Source organism: Lonchura striata, chromosome 7 (genome assembly GCF_046129695.1).
Source record: "Lonchura striata isolate bLonStr1 chromosome 7, bLonStr1.mat, whole genome shotgun sequence".
NCBI lineage: Eukaryota > Metazoa > Chordata > Aves > Passeriformes > Estrildidae > Lonchura > Lonchura striata.
Genome location: NC_134609.1, coordinates 8,382,656 through 8,402,235, shown reverse-complemented (window position 1 = coordinate 8,402,235; position 19,580 = coordinate 8,382,656). Strand labels below are relative to the sequence as shown.

The 19,580-nt window shown below is 40.2% G+C and overlaps 1 protein-coding gene across 1 annotated transcript in view; it reads left to right on the top strand.

Moving 5' to 3' along the window:
* Positions 1 to 1,156: 1,156 nt before the first annotated feature.
* The window catches only part of RET (ret proto-oncogene), an 84,817-nt gene continuing 66,393 nt past the window's right edge, over positions 1,157 to 19,580 (top strand). Inside the window, exon 1 of the mRNA XM_077784562.1 lies at positions 1,157 to 1,298. Coding sequence (XP_077640688.1) covers positions 1,253 to 1,298 — 46 coding nt within the window. The 5' untranslated portion in view covers positions 1,157 to 1,252. The remainder of the gene's footprint in view (positions 1,299 to 19,580) is intronic.

The following is a 19,580-nucleotide window of genomic DNA, read 5'->3' as shown; positions in this document are numbered from 1 at the left end:
GGGGTCGGGAGGCTGTGCCCGCGGGGGTCGGGAGGCTGTGCCCGCGGGTGTCGGTGTCGGGAGGCTGTGCCCGCGGGTGTCGGGAGGCTGTGCCCGCGGGTGTCGGGAGGCTGCGCCCGCGGGGGTCGGTGTCGGGAGGCTGTGCCCGCGGGTGTCGGGAGGCTGCGCCCGCGGGTGTCGGGAGGCTGTGCCCGCCCATCCCGCGCTGCCCGCGGCTCCGGCGCGGCCGCGGCAGCCGGGGCAGGGCGCGGGCGGGCCGGGCGCTGCGGCGGGGCCGCCGGGCGGAGGCAGCGCCGGCGGCGGGGCTCGGGGCGGCGTTTGTGAGCGGCGGCTTTTTCGGAGTGCTTTTCTCGCCCAGCCCGACCTGTCACAGCGTATTTCAGCTTTGGCTCGGTTAGGTTTCCCGCCCCCCACCCCCTCCCGCTTGCGGTTTAAAAGTGGCGTTTCGCCGCTCAGCGGGACGCGCGCGTTCCGGGTTACTTTGGTTGCCTGCCAGGTAGCGCACATCTTCTACAGCATCCTCCTACCATCAAGCAAAAACTGTCTCCTCTCCTAAGGATTAATTATTCAACACGTTTAATGTGTTTCGGCTGACGGGGAAGACGGCCACTCGGGCACATCCTGGTGCCGCAGCGCCTGTCCCCGCTTTGTCTCGCACCTGGTGTGTTTGCGCGGCTCGCCGGTCTTCTCCCTCAGGCCGCCGCCTCCCGCTCCTGCCGCCCGCTCCCCGCTGCTGCCCGCGGGGCCGGGGGACGCGGGCCGGTGCCCGGCCCCGCACCTTGCCCGCGGGGATGCGCGGGGCGGGGCCGCCCCTCGGCGGAGGCTCCGCGGGCGGGGCGGGGCGGGGCGGCCCGGGCAGAGCGGCCCGGCGGCCGCGGAGGAGGGGCCGGGGGCTGGCCGGAGCCGGGCGGTGCCGCCGCCCGGGCAGCGCGGGGGGTTCGGCGCCGGGCGCGGCGGAGCGGAGGCTTCGCTCCTGACTTCGCTCTCCCCGCAGAGCCCGAGAGGCGCCGGCACCGCCGAGGGAACGAGGCGCTTTCTTCCCGGCCGGTGGCGGCGGGGCGGCACCGGAGCCAGGAGGACCGAGAGAAGGAGCGGCGGAGAAGCATCCCGGCGCGGGCTGTCCCGTCCGCGCCCGGCTCCGTGCTGCCGCCGGCCCGGGCCATGGGCCGGCCCGACTGAGACCCGCGGACCGTCCGGCAGCCCGGCCGGTGCCGCCCGGAGCGCCGAGGCGGGGCCGCACCGCGCGGGGAAGATGCGCTCGGCGGCGCGGACAGCCGGGCTCCTCCTGCTCTGCGGGGGTAAGTACCGCGAGCCCGGCCCCCGGGAACTTGGCGGAGCTCAGGTGGCACCCGCGGCTCGCTCCGGCCCCGAAAATCTTGCCACAAATACAGACAAGATATAAATAATCCTGATGCGTTTTCTTCGTTTTTTAAAAGCTAAGTTAGAACAGATGTGAGTTTGCTTTTCTCTGAATTTATGATGTGAAAGGGAAAATATTAAAGTATATTCCCATTTTAACTTTCTAAAACATTATTTCTTCTCTGCTATCCTATTCCCAGAGCTTTTTGTATCATTAGATAAAATGCGTTTTGGATTGGTAAATGAAAATGACCAGAATACGAATAGTGATTGCATTGTAAGTTGGATGATGCTATCCGCAGATGTCAAGTTTCTAAAGCAAACAGAAAATCCATTATATCTCTTTTTCTTCCATATGGCTTTGTTTGCTGATGGATTTCTGACGTTTACATGAATAAATAAAAGTTGTATGCTAGAGAATGCAGTACAACCTTGCACGTCAGAAATGCATTTATGAAAAAAGTAAAGCCCAAACTACTTCACTAGTTGTTCTAACAGTGAGTAGAGTGCAATATTAATTCTGCCCTTGTGATTCCTCATAAGCATGTGACTTTTTCCTTCTTGTTATTAATTCAGATTAACTGTATTAATTTGTACCATTTTAAACTACTTGCAATACTTGCAGATATTATAAAGCTCCTATTTAATTTTTAATTTTTTTTTACTACACTGAAATACTTTAAGTTGCCCATATGTTTTCTCTTCTTAATAGGTTGTTGTTAAGGCCTGATTTTTGTAAAATCTCACTAGTAGTGAAGTCTATGATATAAGGGTATAAAATGTGTAGGATATACAGCATCTAAACACACTCATCTAGTAAAAAAAAAAATAAAGTGGGTTGCATCCCAAGACATTTCACTGTCAGGAAGAATTAGCCATACTTGTATTGCTAATGGATGATCTATCATGCCTACTTTGCTTTTATCTTTGGCAAATCCATTTTCTTTAATGTTTTTTGGCAGAATTAGGAGAAATGTAATTTACGTAAGTTTCTCGGCTTGAGGGTTATCTTTTCATTAGCCAAAATGATTCACATGCATTTGCTTGAAGATGATTTTCAGTGATTTCTGTTTAAGCTGGACAGATGAGTTTTCTTCAATTCATGCTGAGTTACCCCAGATTATTGCACATCCTGAACTAGCTGGTGTTAGGAACTCTGGAGCTGCATTCTCAAATGGCTTTTTTTTTTTTTTTTTTCCCCTCTTGCAGCGTTTCCCTTTCAGTTGGACCACCATTTGATTTTACTTTTAGTTGTACAACTTTACATGAATTTCATTCTGAAACTCTCAGATGGGAAAGGGGTTCTCTTTACTGAAGACAGGTATCTAAACCTTCCTAAATATCAGACCTCAGCAGTTGGAAATAGTTTCAAAGACTTTTTATTACTAAATGTAGCCATAAATTGTTAACTTTTGGATCTGCCAAAAATATATTTGGAGGAATATTATAGGAGCTAATTTATTTGAGTAGAGTAGGCTGCCAAGTAGATTTTTTTTTTGTATACTGCTTGTTTATACTTAAAGTTAAAAATGTTTTGCTTATGCTCGCAGCTTTGACTACTGAGGCTTAATACTTGGTTCTCCTTATTTTCTGCTAAAATTGTTGGGAAGGAATGTTGTGTACATTTATGCTTTGGGTCATTATATTTATAGTTAGGGTCATTGTATTCATAGTTATTTCAGGAATTATTCATAGCAATATTCTATGGGTGTCTGTTGATAGAGAAACACTGCTTCACATTGTTGAGGTGTGTGACACTAATTAGCTTTTATGCAGTAAGAGCTGAGTTTGCAGCATTGTGTCTTGGAGGTACTAGCAAAGCCCCTGCATGCACAGAGTTCCAGTTTAGGAACCCAGCTGTCTCAGGAGTGATGATGCATTCTTATCGTGGAGAACACTGTGAAACTTCAGTGGGCTCCATCCTGGGGGAAAGCCAGGGTCTCTTCAGTGATAACTGGCGTGCTCTTGCCAGGTGGTGTGAAGGAATCTCTTTCAGCTGGGCAAGACCTCATCATAGAGGCTTGCCACCCAAAGTTAACCTGCAGGGATACCCTTGCACTCAATTGCTATTGGTACATCTTTGGTTTATAGAAAGGTTTTGGAGAGGTTAAAACTGCCGTAGTTCATAGAACGCGTGCTCTCAACAAACCCGGAGGCATTTTACTGAGTGAGCTGGCGTGGGCAATCCGTGAGCGTGCTGTTAGTTGAAGGGATTAGGTTTGGTTATTTTGTATTGGTGGGCTGCATAAAGCACACTGGCCCATTTGTTCTGAGGCAGAAAGGCACAGCCTTGGTGCTTCTGCACCACAGGCAACGTGTGAGTCTCCTGCATGCACTGTCCTTAACGTGCAGTAGCCTAAAACCAGCAAAAATAAAAGGAATGTTTCTTCTCAAATTAAGGCTTCTGTCTCTTTTACCAATTAAAAGAAAGGCAGGGTTTTATTATGGAGTGTGCACCTGTCTTTTGAAAAAGTTTTGCATCTTGTCAGTTGCAGGACTTCAGGGTGTTAACTTGCTTGTCATGCTGCCTGGCTGTTTGGTGCTGGAGTTTTGATTCTGAAAGCTCAGTGATATCAGAGTAGGACCTTGTTCAGTTAAATGTAGAAAAGAGTGCCTGTGGGAAAGACTTGGTAGGATTGTCTTGTCTGGAAAGTAATTTTTGTAATTAAAGGGGATTCTTTTGACAAGATAATTTCTTTTCAGTGAATAAAACGCAGTTTGTAAGCATTACACTATGCAAATTTTTTAAAATTGAAAGGGAAATCTAATGGAAATAATAAGGTTTCTACTTCAGCAATGTGCTCTTGAATGCAGATTATTCAAACTTTTTTTCTATTTTATTGGCTGTGATATAAAACTTCTGTTGAATGTGCTAGTTCTGATGCTCATTTATGGACTGTTTGGGATCGATTCTTACAGTGAATTTCTCTGCTGCTATGATTGCTGCTAATGTTTTGACTGGTTACAATTTAGAGCAAATCCAGGCTCAACTCATGCATCCAGATCAAGGACAGATCAATTTCAGAAACCGACTGCAAATACTGGCATTCTTCTCCCCCAAGTGTGGACTATTTTACATAATATGTGCATTTCATGATAGAAAATTGGTGCTTTCTCTGGGAAAAGAATACCTATGTCAACTGAAAGATTCCCTGTGCACTCACACTTTTAGATCAAACCAGTGCTGATCAGATCAAATGGTAGAGCACAGACTTGAGTCAGGAACTAAGACAGACATAATTTGTATGCCTGTTTTTGGTTTTTTTTTGTTTGGTTTTTTTTTTTTTTTTTTTAACAGCTATCTATCAGATTATATATGTTCAGGATTTTACATTGTAAAGTAAAAATTCCTCTGTTTTCTTATAACCCTGACTGTGGGCAAAGGACAAAGGACCACGAGAGGCGCTTCATCAGATCTTATGTGTCTTAAGCAGGAAAGAGCAAAGTGTTGTGTGGCAATTTCAAACCTTGCTGCTCTTTTTGATAGGAAAAGGAGTATTAATCATGAGGCTTTGGTTTCTTCCTGCTTTGTTGTTTTTCTCTGCCAAGAGGTTCATCATCTTACCTTCTGGCTTTTCCCCAAGTGGTACTTGTCCTCTCTCTGGTCACCTGCTGCTGCCTGCATTGGACTGTGAAAGTGCTGCTTCACTTGCACAGCGCTCACCAGGGTTCATCCCAGTGCTCCTGCCAGCGAAGGAGCCTGGGCTGTCTGTGGCCCTCTAGGCTTCATGTCTCCCCTCATTGTACTCCCATTGTCAGGTCCTTCACCTTCTAGTTTCTTCGCACATGAAATTTTGCAGTGAAGTTCACCTCCTGCACCGTTTTCCCTTTCACAGAAAGTCATTTACTGTGTTGGGTTTTTTTTAAAATTCATGCTAATTGCATCCATATTTGTGTTATATTTAGTTCCCTTCTCATTGTTATGTGCAATCTTCTCAAGGTGCCAGGGCAATATGTGCTATTGGCTTGATTATTTTTGCTAGTCAGTCAGTTGCATTCTTCGTCTTTGGCTTCATTCAAGGGTTTTGTTACTATCATAGAGACAGTATAAAGGAAATGAATATGGCGATAACAAAAAGCCAGCATTTTAATGCTTAAAGCTCATTTGTTAGTCTTTGATTAACAGACAAGATTTCTCAGCATTAACATCAGCAGTCAGTCTGTACAACAGTGTGGGTTCAGCGCCTGAATGTGAGATGCACATTCAGCAGCATGCCCACTATCAGTTTTTCATCTATATGTCATGTCATAGTCTCTTACATTTTTGTTTTTTTTTTTTTTACAGAAATGACAGACATGGCTGGTGAAAACACATGTATTTGGTTAATTTTCATTTTGTCCCTTTTCCCCAGTTTGGCCCCTGGCAGGAGGAAGATTTGTTCACTTGGTGTACTTTCATGTTTGGCTTGGCACGGCTGGTCCCACTCCTCCAGGCTGCTTTCTCTCTCATAAAGCAACCTAGCAAACACAGATATGCCATGGGTTGGAAGAAATCCATACTATAGAAGCTTGGTGTTTTCTGGAGAGCCTTTTTGTGCAAAGGTCATTTAGAGCCTGTCTGCGGTGGCGAGAGCGTTTGCTCTGTTCAGACATTGGCATCCTTCAGCTTTCAGGCAGAGCAGAAAGTGGTGCCAGCTGGTGATGGACTGCAATTATCTCTTGGTTTTGAAATTTAAAAATTGCCTGACAGTGCTTATTGAGCATGGGTATTTGTTTCAGAAGCATTGCAGAACTTACCTGAACACAGGTGGTGGGTCCCTATGGGAGCAGGGTGGATGTTAAGACCATCTTCTTCCAGGATTGAGGCACGCTCATGCTGCGGTCTGTTCTTAGCTCTTACTTTCTACTTTTGTTTGGTTTGGCAGAAGCAAAGCTTAAAAATTCACCAAAATATTCTAAAGAAACTTTGGAATTGTTTATTCTCCAGATGATTTTTTTCTTTTTTTGTAACAGTCTTATACTTTGGAAAGCGAGCAACTGAAGCATTGCAAGGATAAATACAGCAATTACTGCAGGAGAAGGACAGATTTGAGGTTTGCATATTAGCTTGGTTAGATCAGGGTTCATATTCAATTGACAGCTGTGCTACACATTTTCTCGGTTGTCTCACACTCTCTCTCAGTTTTCTGTAAAGTACCGTCATCAGTTACTTTATCCTTAGAATATCATGTGCATTGTTGATTGACTAATGCAGTTCCAAAGTGGGTGATACTGAAGCCTATGCAAAGTAGGGAAAACAATGGGAAACCTTACAGAATCTCTAGAGTGATAATGCATCAGTGAAAAACAGCATCGAAGAAGCTGTAGAATGAAATGTGTTCAAAGGCTTTATTTTTGCAATGTGGTTTTTTTTTAATCAGTGAAATACACTGAGATATTCCACAATGTTTTGGCAAAGTCGTTATGAGCCTTCTGAAAAGTTTTCATGTAGATTATGTTGCTACTTAATAAAGTTATTAAGAAAGTTTTTGTTAACAAAATAGTAAGTCAGCTGAGGTGTAAATAACCAGATGGATTTTGATCCTTTGGGAGCTCAGGATTTTTTTAAAATTTGTCTAAAGCTGTCTCTTTTTTCCCCACATAAGGAGAGCACAAAGCTGGTTTTCTTAAAGATTGCTTCATAAAAATGGCTAAATAGTCTCAGATTTCTGGATCTTGAAATGAGACCATAAACATACTAGGAACATTTTAACCTAAGAGATGCTCTGTAAATCTGCTGAAACGAAGATGATCATCAGCGCTTTAGAGCCTAAGGGAAAATTACAGTGATCACAGTCAAAAAAGGGAATTGGAAACTTTGCTGGGGTAGTAATGCCAGAAATGTTGTTTGACTGAATTAGTTTAGAAATTTGGCTGATTGTAAATCAGGTGATTGTAAAAAGAAAATGGATGTATTACTCCTAATGGCTGTCTAATGGCTTTTCAGTCTATGCATTTAGAAAACTAATTAAACAGTATATTTAACTGATATAACAAAGTTGCTTGTGTTGCTGTAATGGGTGGTTGGGTTTTGGTTGGGTTTCTTTTTTTTAATGTCCATTATGGCTTTTTTCTAAGTGAGACAAATTTCAATCTCAGATAATAAAATTAAATCCAGCTTTTTCTCCTAATTCAGAGGCACCAAGTTTTCTGATATGGACAATTCCATTATCTGTTCTTTTCACTTGTGAAATGGAAAGACTCATTTTGACGTGAGTAGATCAGAATTTCATGTATCTCCAAAGGCCCTTAAAGGCTAGGTTTGCCACTGAGTAAGAGCAGGCATCCTGTGGTCCTGTCAGTGCCATTCTGAGGGTGTCTTGGAAATGAGACTTAGATCTCCCAGTGGCTTAGAGACACAAGTAATGGTTTCTCTGGATTTGGGAGGAGTGGAAGCGTTACTGTGGGTAGTTCTTTTCCATTCCTGCATAGAGAACTGATGCTTTAATTTTGGCCCCTAACAAAGACTATACAGAGCAGCTTCTTGTGACTCCCTTGAGAGGTGATACTTCTACACTGGTTGGCTTCTGGAGATTTTTTGTCTTTGTCAATGAGGTACCCTTCCATACCCTATTATATTAAAGTAGCCAATGAAAAGTATTTCTGTGCAAAGAGAAGTAAGGATGTAAAAAAATATCAATGGTTCACAAATTGTTGAGAATGGATTTTATTCTCTAAGTTCTCTTTCCACCTCTGCCACTGTGTTGCTTAAAACTGATCTCTTGTGTTAAAAGTACCCCTGTGTTGCTGCTGTGCATTTGGGAGCAAGGTACTGACTGCCAGTGTTCTGGATGTTTGGTCAAGAAGGGAAGTAATAATTTGCATTAATGCAAATAAAATGTAACATAAAGTCAAAGAAAAGCCATTGTTTACTGAAATTTAGCCCACAACAATCTATGACTTTAAAACGCTGATAAAAAAAGTTAGATTAATTATGTCTAGTTGGATGGGAATAGCCAGTATAGCATGATTAATACATACGTTTATGGCAGTCAGTCATCTCAGAAGACCAGGGGGTTTGAAATGTATATGTACTCTAGGGCAGCAATCAGGCTTTCTTTTACACAGCATAAGAGTAGATACTAGAAAATTATATGAACACATTTATATTGCCAGATTGTGGTGTGCAAGACTGTAAGTCAAAAGTGTGCTGTTCTTGAAATCTGAATAACAGTGAAGGGAAAGAAAAGAATCCAAAGAATTCTCATCAAGGAAAAGCCTAAAGTTTTTATTTTAATAGGAAAAGTTTATTTTCCAGAGGGGAAAAAACCCACAAAAATTAAAATTGTGAGTAATTGAAGAGAGTGGATTTGGGTAGAGGGCATTGGCTGCCATGTAAAATTTGCACTGTGATGACTGAGAAGTTCTGACAGGACCTTTGGAGAAAGGATCCAATGCTCATTTTTAACAAAACAGGTTGGCCCCTGCAGTGAGAAGTCATACTTTTGTAAAAACACTTGAGTGGAGCCTTCTCAGATCTCTGAAGTGCTTAGGCATATGCTTAGTTTTATCCCACATCAGCAAAGCATTTTAGAGTGGGACTGCTGCATCAAAGCCTCATAAAGAATTGCACAGTTCCCAAAGTTAAAACTCTCTGGCAGTACATTCGGGGCCAGATTTCTCTTTGCTCCCATTTGATGCCAAGTTCCCCTTTCGTGGTGTGTGCTGTCTAACCATCGAAATGACATTGAGGTGCAGGATTTCCTGTTGTGGGACCAACACCCCAACAGTCAAAACAACATCTCCAATTCTTTTGCTGCATGGAGAATTCAAAGATTCGTCTAGTTTGGAGACTACTGCACGTGTTATTACGCAGGCATGTAGGCAAGGTTGGCTTGCACAGAGCTCTGCTTTGCCTTGGTTTACAATATCAGGGCTAGTTTATTTAGAGCTGGTTTGGAAGCCTTTGTCCACCTGAGGTTTAGGTACAGTGTTCCTGACCACTTGGTCTGTATGGCTAGGCTAAGATACACATCTGAGATTCTTTTCACTGACAGCAGGAACCATGTCTGTGTGGCTGTGTATATAGCAAGAGTGACTCTGCTGACTGGATAATTTTAATGAGTAGCCTTAATAGTCTTAGCTTTCCTCAGTTAGACCAGGGGAGATGCCCTTAAGCCTTTCTGTAGGACTGTTGTTTCCCTGGGCTGTAGATTTTTGGCAGCAATTTCTGGTGCTGCCTTGGCTTGCTTCTCCTACCTTTGAACTGTGAGTTATGTATTGGGTGCCCCATTTGTATTTTGATACTCACAGTGTGTTTGGAGAGTAATACAGAAAAAAAAATACTAAAAAACAATTATGATTGTCTGTTACTGCTTTTCAGCAATTCTGGATAGAGCTTTCTTTAGCTGAGCTCTTGGATGCCAATGAAGTAAAAAGGACTGAGGAAGATGATTTCTCTAAAATGGCTCATCCCAATTGCTATTATGAAACAAAAAAAGCAATGAGAGTGTTTAGATTTTGGGTTTGAACATACACGTTTTAAAGTAATGAAGGGGAAACAATATGGCTGTAATATAAATTTTATTGCACATTTCAATTCAGTATTGCTGACATGCTCTAGATGAGAAGGCATTTTAAACAATTTTATTGCTTTGGTAAACTTTTGCCTTTGTGAAGATTAGAAAAGTTGTCTTAAATTGCTTTGCTGAGGACCTTCTGGCTAGTGAGAGAGTTTATAACATGTATTTTCCAGATTTTTTTATTTAAAAAAGGAGACAAACCCCAAAGAAACAGGATCATCCTAAGAGACTGTGGTAGATAACCCTTAAAAGCTCAGTGAAAACCAGAAATGTTTATAAAATGATTTTTTCTTACCGAGGCATTGAAGTGAGCCTTTTGGAAAAAGGGTGTTTTTTAACTATTTATTTTCTTAGATTCTAGTCTTAATAAAATTCGAAATGAAAGTTGGACCAAAAGTTTTAGGGCAGTAAATGTCTAAAAAAAATAAGCAATAATGGCCTAAGGTTTTACTTACCTTTTGATGTTGCCCTTCCACCTCTTTTTTTTTTTAGCAATGTTGCTGCCATAGACTATTTTTATTTGTGTTTTTATTTCTTTTTTTTCCAATAATTTCTTGAATCCTCGTTTTCTTGGCATCATGCAGTTGTGTGTCAATTTTTTAGTTTATCAGAAAAATTTTGTCCTCTGTCTTTGCACAGGCGATGTTGGTATCGTGGCAGAGCCATCCTTAATACCTGGCAATTAGAAAGCAAAGGGGATGAATCTGTGCAAGGCTCTCCTTTGGCCTTTCAGAATGTGCTTGTCCACAACACAACTTCCAGGAGACAATAAAGGAAATGTACATTATTTAAATATTTAGATTTGTCATCAAAAACTCAGTTTAGATTGATTATAGTAGTTATATTTGTCAGTGTAATAAGAATGTTGGCAAACACTTTTACTTATTTTATAAAATGTTCTGTTGGTAAAGAGTCCTTATGACAAAAGAGTTTTTTCTCCTTTCCCTGTTAAACCTTGGTAATGGTATTTAAATAATGTAAGATTTACTACATAGAGTCATACCTGACACAATAGTTTATTTCCTGATGGTTCTTGGCAATATCCAGTTTTGAATGGTGCATTTTGGTCTTCATACCTTGAAATGCAAAGGATAACAGCAAGAAATTTAGAAAATGCTGTTTTTGAAGAAAAGTATAAATGAGTGGCAACACTTATTTACAAAGGCAACTGAGAAAGCACAGAGTTCAGAATTTTCAGTTTAAGCTGAAGTATTACAAAGGTGGATGCACTGGTGGAAATTGAGTAATGGTGGAAACAAGCACTTGGGAGATAGCAAGTGATATAAGGAAACATTTTGGTAGCAGAGAGCTATGAGGATTATTGTCTGCATTGTGGGGTTTCTTTTAATTGGGAATGTCTTAAGCACAGGTAGGACAGCAGTGTATTCATGTTGGTTATATATAATCAAGCCTACCTTAGATGAGTTAGATGACCTCTCTTGGAAACTTTTGAATTTATCTTCTTATGTTTTTGTGCTCGGGCTGTTAAAAACAGGACAAATGCAGCCTTTGTATGTCTGCTGAAGCTAATGTCTGGTGTTTGGTCAATCAGGGCTCCTTATGAGATCATGATAACTTAGTCTGCAGTTAATGTAACTTGAGATTTAATATCAAAATGCTTATATTGTTAATCATCAACAGCTGAATAGACAGGAGTTAGATGCCTTTGATGTCAAGACGAGCTTCTGGAGTTTCTGGTTTTCAGAATATCCCCAGGGGTATATTTGATATGTGGTCGTCTTTGTCTTCTCAAAAATCAATTTCTAATTCCATGCTCAGCATTCTCAAATCCCAGGCAGTGAGTTGGGGACCTCACACTGCCACTGGGCATTTCCAGTTAAGGCCTTGGGAAAAGTCTGTATACATATGGCCTAACCTTGTCACTGAGAAGAGTAAAGAGTGCTGTTTTCTTCAGATAAAAAATGAAATGCATTGGAGTGATCATGTTTATTGAAGTAGACACAGGATTTGAGGATCCATTTTCTCAAGAGTTAAACTGGATTTATGATTTGGTAGGCAGTTCTTGTTAAATGAGAATTTAATGATAGCAGAGAGACCATGAGAAAAATTAGCACTGGGAATATAACTTTACTGTCAATATTTTCTACCCTGAATCCTAAATTGCCATTGCTGGGACCATTTATCTGTCTTTGACATCAGCTGCTGAGAACTCACCCTTTTATCAATGTAATGCTTTGTTAGATTTTGATATTTTAAAAACTGCAACTTATGTTTTTCTACTGTTGGTTCTGTTTCACAGTTAGCATCTTCCACTGCATTCATTATTGTTTCACATGTTTATGGTTAAATATGATCAATTTAAAATGGGGTTTGGGACATGAGCTACTTAACTACTGTTGGTTGGCAGCACTGGTCTCAGAAGGAGCTGGTGGTAAGGTGTTTTACAAAACTCCAGGGGAATATGGTGCAATCCTATAATGTTATCCTATTTCCCATTCTTAGAAGATTTTTGTTTACCTTGTACACGCCAGCGTGACATTATCCCACTCTGAATGCGAGAGAGACAGAGGAAATCACTGTGAAGAAGAAAAGGACTGTTGTTCCTCCTTTCCATGAACTTAACTCAATCCTAGCTAGTCTTGATTTGAAGCAGAATTGTTACCTTGCCATCTTTTCTGGCGTTTGGACAGAAAACTACAAATATGTGGAACTGCCATTGAGAATTAAATTGTGCTGGATGCGTGATTACCTTTCCAAATGTCCTGATAGAGAGTGCAGACTCTGTCACAGCATCTGTGATTGTTTAGGCATGTGATGTTGTCTGGGAGGAATGTTTTATTTGGATTTTTTTCCACATTTAACTTTTGAATAGCTAGTGAGTCCAATCTGTCTCGCAGTAGAATGAAAACATTAAGCCTCAGCTCTCTGCATTCATTAAGAAGATAGGAAGGAGCATTATCATGGCAGAGGTGATTCAGAGAAACTGCAGAACCTCATTTTTGCCTTTTCACACCAGACACCTCTTTCTAACAGCTTTAATTATGACTGCCCTTAGATACTGCCAGATAATGGGTGTAGATATACCCCTGGATCAGGTAGTGTATTGCCAAAATGGTAACAGCACTGAAGCCTTTTGTGCAAAGGCCTGCCTGTACCTTTTTTTGTTAAATGTCCACATGGATTTAGGATTGAACAGAGTTCCAAAATATAACCCAAAAGAAAGAAAGAATAAGCTTTAAAAAATTGTCAATGAGATAAGAAATGAAAATAATGAAAAACCACAATGAAATTAATTCAGCTGCTATATTCCAGCTTCTGTACCTGTTTTATTTGCCTGGGGAAATTTCAGCAGAATGTTAAAATGTTTGTTTCTTTTCTGTTCCTTGTGCCAGTTTTACTGGATAAGGGAAAACAGACTGAAGCGTAGGAAAAAACAGGAAAAAAAAAAAGTACTGTCAAAAGCAGAATGGACAAGATTTTCAGATAATGGTTCGCTTCTATGTCTAATGGGGTCATAGTTTTTTCTAGCATTACTTAATGAAGATGGATTTCTCGCCTAGATTTCAGATAACCTGGAGACGATAAAATAATTAAAACAATAATGCAATTGTCACTATTATTAATAGCTTTTTTTTTTTTTTTTTTTTTTTTTCCTCATTTAAAGATGCCATACATGCTCCTGGAGAGCACAGTGGGACTTAGTTTCTATTCCTTTTGTTTGGTGACTTTTCCCAACATCAAGTCATGAAAAACACATCTGGTGACAACTTCCAGAGTTTGCAAATCACTTTGGAAGAACAACTGTAGAGTGAGGGATAGTTTCATTTATCTCAATGAGACATTAGCACTGAAATCTTAAATTCATTTAAGTGTGGTCATTGGCAGATTTCTCACTGTTGATGTTTTTGTAGAGCTGCCTGGGTAAACGTTTTTGGATTGTTGTGGGAACAAATGGCCAGTGATAGGCATAGTGATCTCTGCCAGAGCTAGGCCAATATTTAACAAGGTCTTCAAGCCCTAGTCAAAAATCACCTAGCAATGGAGTATCACACAGAAGTTTTGCATGGGGTCCCTGTTTTAAGTATCCATGGGTATTTTTTTATAACAAGATATTGATACGTGATATATGAAGTGTGAAGTTGCAGAGTGATATAAAATGAGTACCCTGGAAATCAAATAAGTCACATGGACTGTTTTGCTGATTTTTATCTCCCTAAATAGTGTTCCTGTTATTTTGCAAATGCTGGTGGAGAATCAGGTGCATTTAAGGCACTTAGCATTTTCTGGAGTCTGTGTTTCTCATTATGAAATTAAGAGCCTACTTACCATCAAGTACACAGATAAATATACAGAAGTTTATTTGGGTTCACTCTTTCTGGAGTGGTACTTTTCAAACTGTGGTTTCCTTCAGTACATCGTTGACATATGGTGGTGGTCATTGTCTCAGTGTCAGTGTTTCTGTATTGTGCCTCTGGCAGCTGAATATCCATGGGAAAATGTTACCTTTTGATCACTGGTTTTTGAACTGTAGGTTTCTGATGGACTGTCAGCCATGATAAATATCTGAGATGCCTTATTAAACAACTGTTTCAGTAGTGCTTGCAATTAAAGCCTTAATGATAATCATGTATTTGGTCATAAGAAAGGGATGAGGATTGAGAGATATATAGTGATATAAAATGCTGAGAATCCCTCTTGTGACAATCTTCCATAATTTTTTTGTTAAACGATTTTGAATACACAACTGATCCTTCCTTTTTTTTTTTGAGAGAGATTTTAATTTTTTGTAGAAAAAACTCACTTATATATTTATATGTATATGTGTGTGTGTAAAAATAACAACTTGAAGAAAAAAGTAAGAGCAAAAATGCTTCTTGCTGTCAAGTGGCTTGGGGGCATTTGCTGCTCTTATTTAAGCACAGAAGAGGACTTGTAACTTTCTGAAACAATAGACATTTTCATTATAGGAGGCTTAAAAATATGTTTAAAAATAAGTTTAGAATCAAGCCTTTGTCAGAATATATCCTGTCTGCAGCTGTTAGGTTACTTAGTTTGTTTAAGTATGAAAGTTGTGAAGTCAGGATTATTCTGCTGGATCTGTAAGGTAGGGATTTCCTCTTCGTACATTTAGACCTGTCAGATCTGGTCTGGGCACTGATGTCACACTTAATATATTATATTTTAGCAGTGGTTGATGAACACCAATTCCTGTCAGCAGAGCTGGATGCATTTGTCAAGGGAGAAAGTGAGAACTGCCATTCTGCATCACACTGTCACATCTCCCAGCACTTGTGGTATTAAGCCTTGCTTCTCTCACACTCAGTATGCAGAATGAATGAGGCTGTTTTAGTATGACTTCTGTTTTTATAGTTAGCTGAACTTTGAAATTGTCTCCTAAATCATCCTTGCCAGTAGCATTAACTACCCCTTCGCTGGTAGTCAGAGATTATTCTGCAGTAAGTTAAAGGGTAACTCATCTTCTTTTGTGATGACAGGAAACATGGAGGGATGTAAAAGATAATGGCTAATTCAAAGCAGAGCACTCCACTCTGCTTCTGGAAATCCATCAACTCCGTTCAAACACAGATCTGAAATTTTGCAACTAACTTGGAAATCTCTTTCCTTTTTGCTGCTTCAGTAAATTGTTATTTGGGGGAGGATGATGCAGATGCCCATGAATTATGATGCCTTTCATTACAAGGGGGTGAATTGCACATTAGCCTGGCGTTCAAAAGCCTGGAGGTTTTAGGCACTGTGCTTTTGTTGTTTCAAAAGAGGTAAAAGCGTGATGCAAAGTAGATAAATGATGTGGTATTAAAGAAAGGTCTTTATCCTTCCTTCTCCTTTTGCAGCACCAAAGCCCTGAAAATAGATCATTTAAAAATGTTCTTGTGCAGAGATGAGTCATCCCAGCTGTTCGGCTGGGCCAGGTAGTGAGCGACAGAGCCAGGTGGAGCAGAGGAGCAGCAGGTGAATTGATCCTTGGGTAAACACCTGTGTTTGCTTTTTTAAAATTTTCTTGTTAAAGACAGCTGCACCAAGGGAGCAAGAAAAATCTAATGTAATAACAAGCCTTGGGGGGGATATTTCAGAGAGTTACTTTCTTCAGAAACAAACTCTGTCTGGCTCTCTTCACATGGCAGTTCCATCCACGCTTCCTCTTCTTTACCTGGGGTTGCTTCTGCTAAGTAAAATCTTGCTGTCATGGTTGACAGCCAGATTGTTGCTCCTGTCATTAGCTGTTTCAAAGAAATGATACTATTTTCTGCAGTTGGAGGAGTGGGATCAAGAAAATATTTCTGCTAAGTCAAGAGCATTACCTTTTCATTTACTGTGTTATTTTGGAGCACGGCATCTTGTAAGACCTTGAGCAAAACACATGAAAATTCTGGATCAGACTCTTTGCTCATGAGGAAACATGGACAGTGAAAAGATTGGATGGAAACAGGAGCAACCCACTTTATAAATGTTCTGAAAGACCTTAGGAAACTCTCTGTGTCCAAGACAGTTTTTAAGACATCCCTGTGTTCTGGGGAACTCTGGAGATTAAGGGAAAAGACAAGATTCTTCTGTTACAGCCACTCTTAATCCTTGAGTATAGAAATAATTTACTTAGGCAGCATTTAGGTATGGCAGTCAAAAGCACTGTAAAACATTATGAAGTAGATTGGTTTTGTTAGACTATGATTATACTTATTCACAGCTCTTGATAGGTGTCATGTACTGTGAAGCATTTTTAATTTCCTGAGAACAATGTAACTTAAGATATCTTTCTTCACCAGGCCATTTGATTTATTAGAAAACTGCAAGATCCATGTAGTGCAGTCTCTGCTAGTAATTGTTGTGTACCATTCCTGCTGTGAGAAAGTGGAAGCATGGTAGCTTCAGTGTGTTAAATTGATGCACATTTTAACATGCTGCATACAGTATATCTTATGCATGCTACATACATTATATATTTATATATAAGGTCTGTCAGACATAAAGAAAACAAATATTCAATGCTATCCCTCCACAGTCATTGTAAAGGATTGTAGGAGTTGCCTTACTGAAGTGCTGTTTCTTCCTACGCTGACAAAAAGAGATTTATGAAAAATAGAGGGAACAACACTGATGAGAAAAACAGATTTACAGTGAAATCCACTATCACAATATAGCTACACTGTTTAGCAAACACCTTATGGAAGACAATACAATGTGCCAGCAAGACTGCTTCTATTTTACAGTATTTCTTTACAAGCTAATAGACAGTGTGCTTGTTAAAATAATCTTGTTATAGTAGCTGTATTGTCATTAAAAGTAACTTATACTAATTGAATTAATTTATTTCATTTACTCCTTAAAAAGTCAATATGTTTCTGGAGAATTAAGTAGTTCTGTGCTGTCAGTGTCTTAAATTCTTAAGGGGGGAGAAGAAATAAATACATGAAATAGTAGGAGATAATACAGGCATCCACCAAAAAGAGTTGAAATTTTGTCCAAACATTGACAAGCACTGCTGCCTTCAGAGGCTTGGATCAATCCTTATGACTCACACCCTTAAGAAAAAAAGAATAAAATTTAAAATATCTGAATGTTTGCATTCACAAACATGCATTGTTATCCATGATAAATCAGGGAAGGATATTTTGCACAGTCAGCTATTGTCTTAAAAGTTTATAGCTCTTTAATAAAACAAGTAATTGGTATTATTTTGTTGCAAGGATGCACTTTTTTCCCAGATAGTAGGCTTGCGTGATTCTGAGTTGTACGGTTCAGGTGCTTTTATTGGCAGCTTTCATGATTTATGGCTTGCTGAGTGACATTTTATTTCCTATTCAAGGTAGTAACAGCTTAGAGTCATCAATGAATCACTTTTATAAGTAAAACTGTGCTGGGTATTTCCAGAGCAATATTCAAGCCAAGTTCATTGAGAGATCCAAATTGCCAAGAAAACCATGTGGATGATGAACACAACCTAGTGCATGCAGATATATATGAGCCAGAGAGGATTAAAGAAGGAGGCTGTAGCTGTAATGTCTAGACTAACATTTGTGACTGCTAATACACTGCTAATATGAATCTGTTTTTTCAAACAGAGGTGTTCAGAGGGAGCTTAAGGTCTATTATGAGTTTTCCTCCTGTGACAGAAGTGAAATAACTTTGGGTAGGATCAAGCTTTGTGAATTTCAGCTGCAAAACTCTCATTAAGTTTCATTTCACCTTTTCTGTTGGTTTTGAGACCCTGTCAGAATTGCATTTGGCACAGAGAGAGCAGTGAGTTCATTGAAGAAATAAAGAGTTTTAAAAAGCATGATTGCTTTTACAGTCTCGTGGTGTGTAGCCTGGCACGACAAGTGTCTGTGCCCAGAGACTGTAGTTCATATTCCTGTATTGATGATTAGATTTAATTTCTTAATAAAAACATTGTGTGGTTTAGGGAAAACGTTGCAGTGAGATGATTAGTGGTGGAAGGGAAAGACATGCTCTTACTGGAATTCAAGTGCCTTCCTCTGATCTTAAGGCACGCAGTGATGAATATGCTGCTGCCAATGTGTGTTTTCCACTCAGCCTTAGAAGCTGAGGAACACTGAAGAGGCTTGAATATAAAAGCCTGAGGAACTAAACTAGTGTAGGTGTTTGAAGGGAGGCTTGTTCACACTTGAGAGAATAATGGTAAGTTGAATGAACAGGTTATTGTCAGAGCTTCTGCGTTTGAGTATTCTTTATGTGGAAAAGAATAACCTCCATGATCTCATGGGATTTTGGCTTCTGAGAGGGTAACACACTGGCTTGTCAAGAAGAGTTGACAGGCTGCAGAGGACAAAATGTCAGATGAGGAGTTGGGAAAAATGGTTTCCTTTTCATTTCAGTTCTTGGCCAGATTTCTTCCACTTTACCCGTTATTTCCTTCTTCGATTTATGGCAGTGGAGATCCAGTATTGTAAAAGCTCTTTGTGGTCTGTGAATGGAAAAGTACTCTTAGTCCTAGTAACTAAATATTACAGTCATCTTGTTTGCTATTCTCAAGTATTGGTGTAATTTTTTATCTATCTCAGTATAAAGGTTAGTGAAAAATCCTGTCTTTGTTTCTTTAAAGAGATATTTCTGATCAATTTCATCATGTAAGACACTGCAACATTGACAGAATGGTGGAAAAAGATAAATGCTGTTAATCCAGTCTTTTACTGGTTTAAGTAGGATTCTCTGGTGTGTATTGCCTCCATTTGGAAGAATCAGGCAGTACTTTTGCTTGTTGTAATATGGTGTTTTTTTAAAGGCAGGATTCCAAATATATTTGTTGGCTTTTCTCCGGAATCATGACTGTAACAGGGACATGGATACCTTAGAGAGCTAAATATCCTGCAGTCTGGTTTGCTACTGATGTGCATACATAATTTCCACTGACAGTAATGGGAGTTACATGTGTATAGAAAACAAAACAGACCCCTTAAAAAATGTTGGTCAAGTAATAAAAGCTATTCAAAAGAAAGGGTGGAAGTATATAGTAGGAGGGAGACTTTTTTTCTTTTTTCTTTGTCTTTAACTTATCCTCATCCCACTCATGTTAGCTTAATATTTTTTTATTGATTCCATCCTGCTCTATTATGGCATGATGGGTAAGACAACATTAATGTGAAATAGGTAATCAGAAGATTTCAAAACCTATTTACTCCCTTTCCCAGCTCCCAGAGGAGTGAGAAGTTTCCCTGTGTAGTGGTGGTACCACAGAAGAGCCTGCCCTACCCTTGTGCTGCTGAAACTCTTTTTTACAATGCA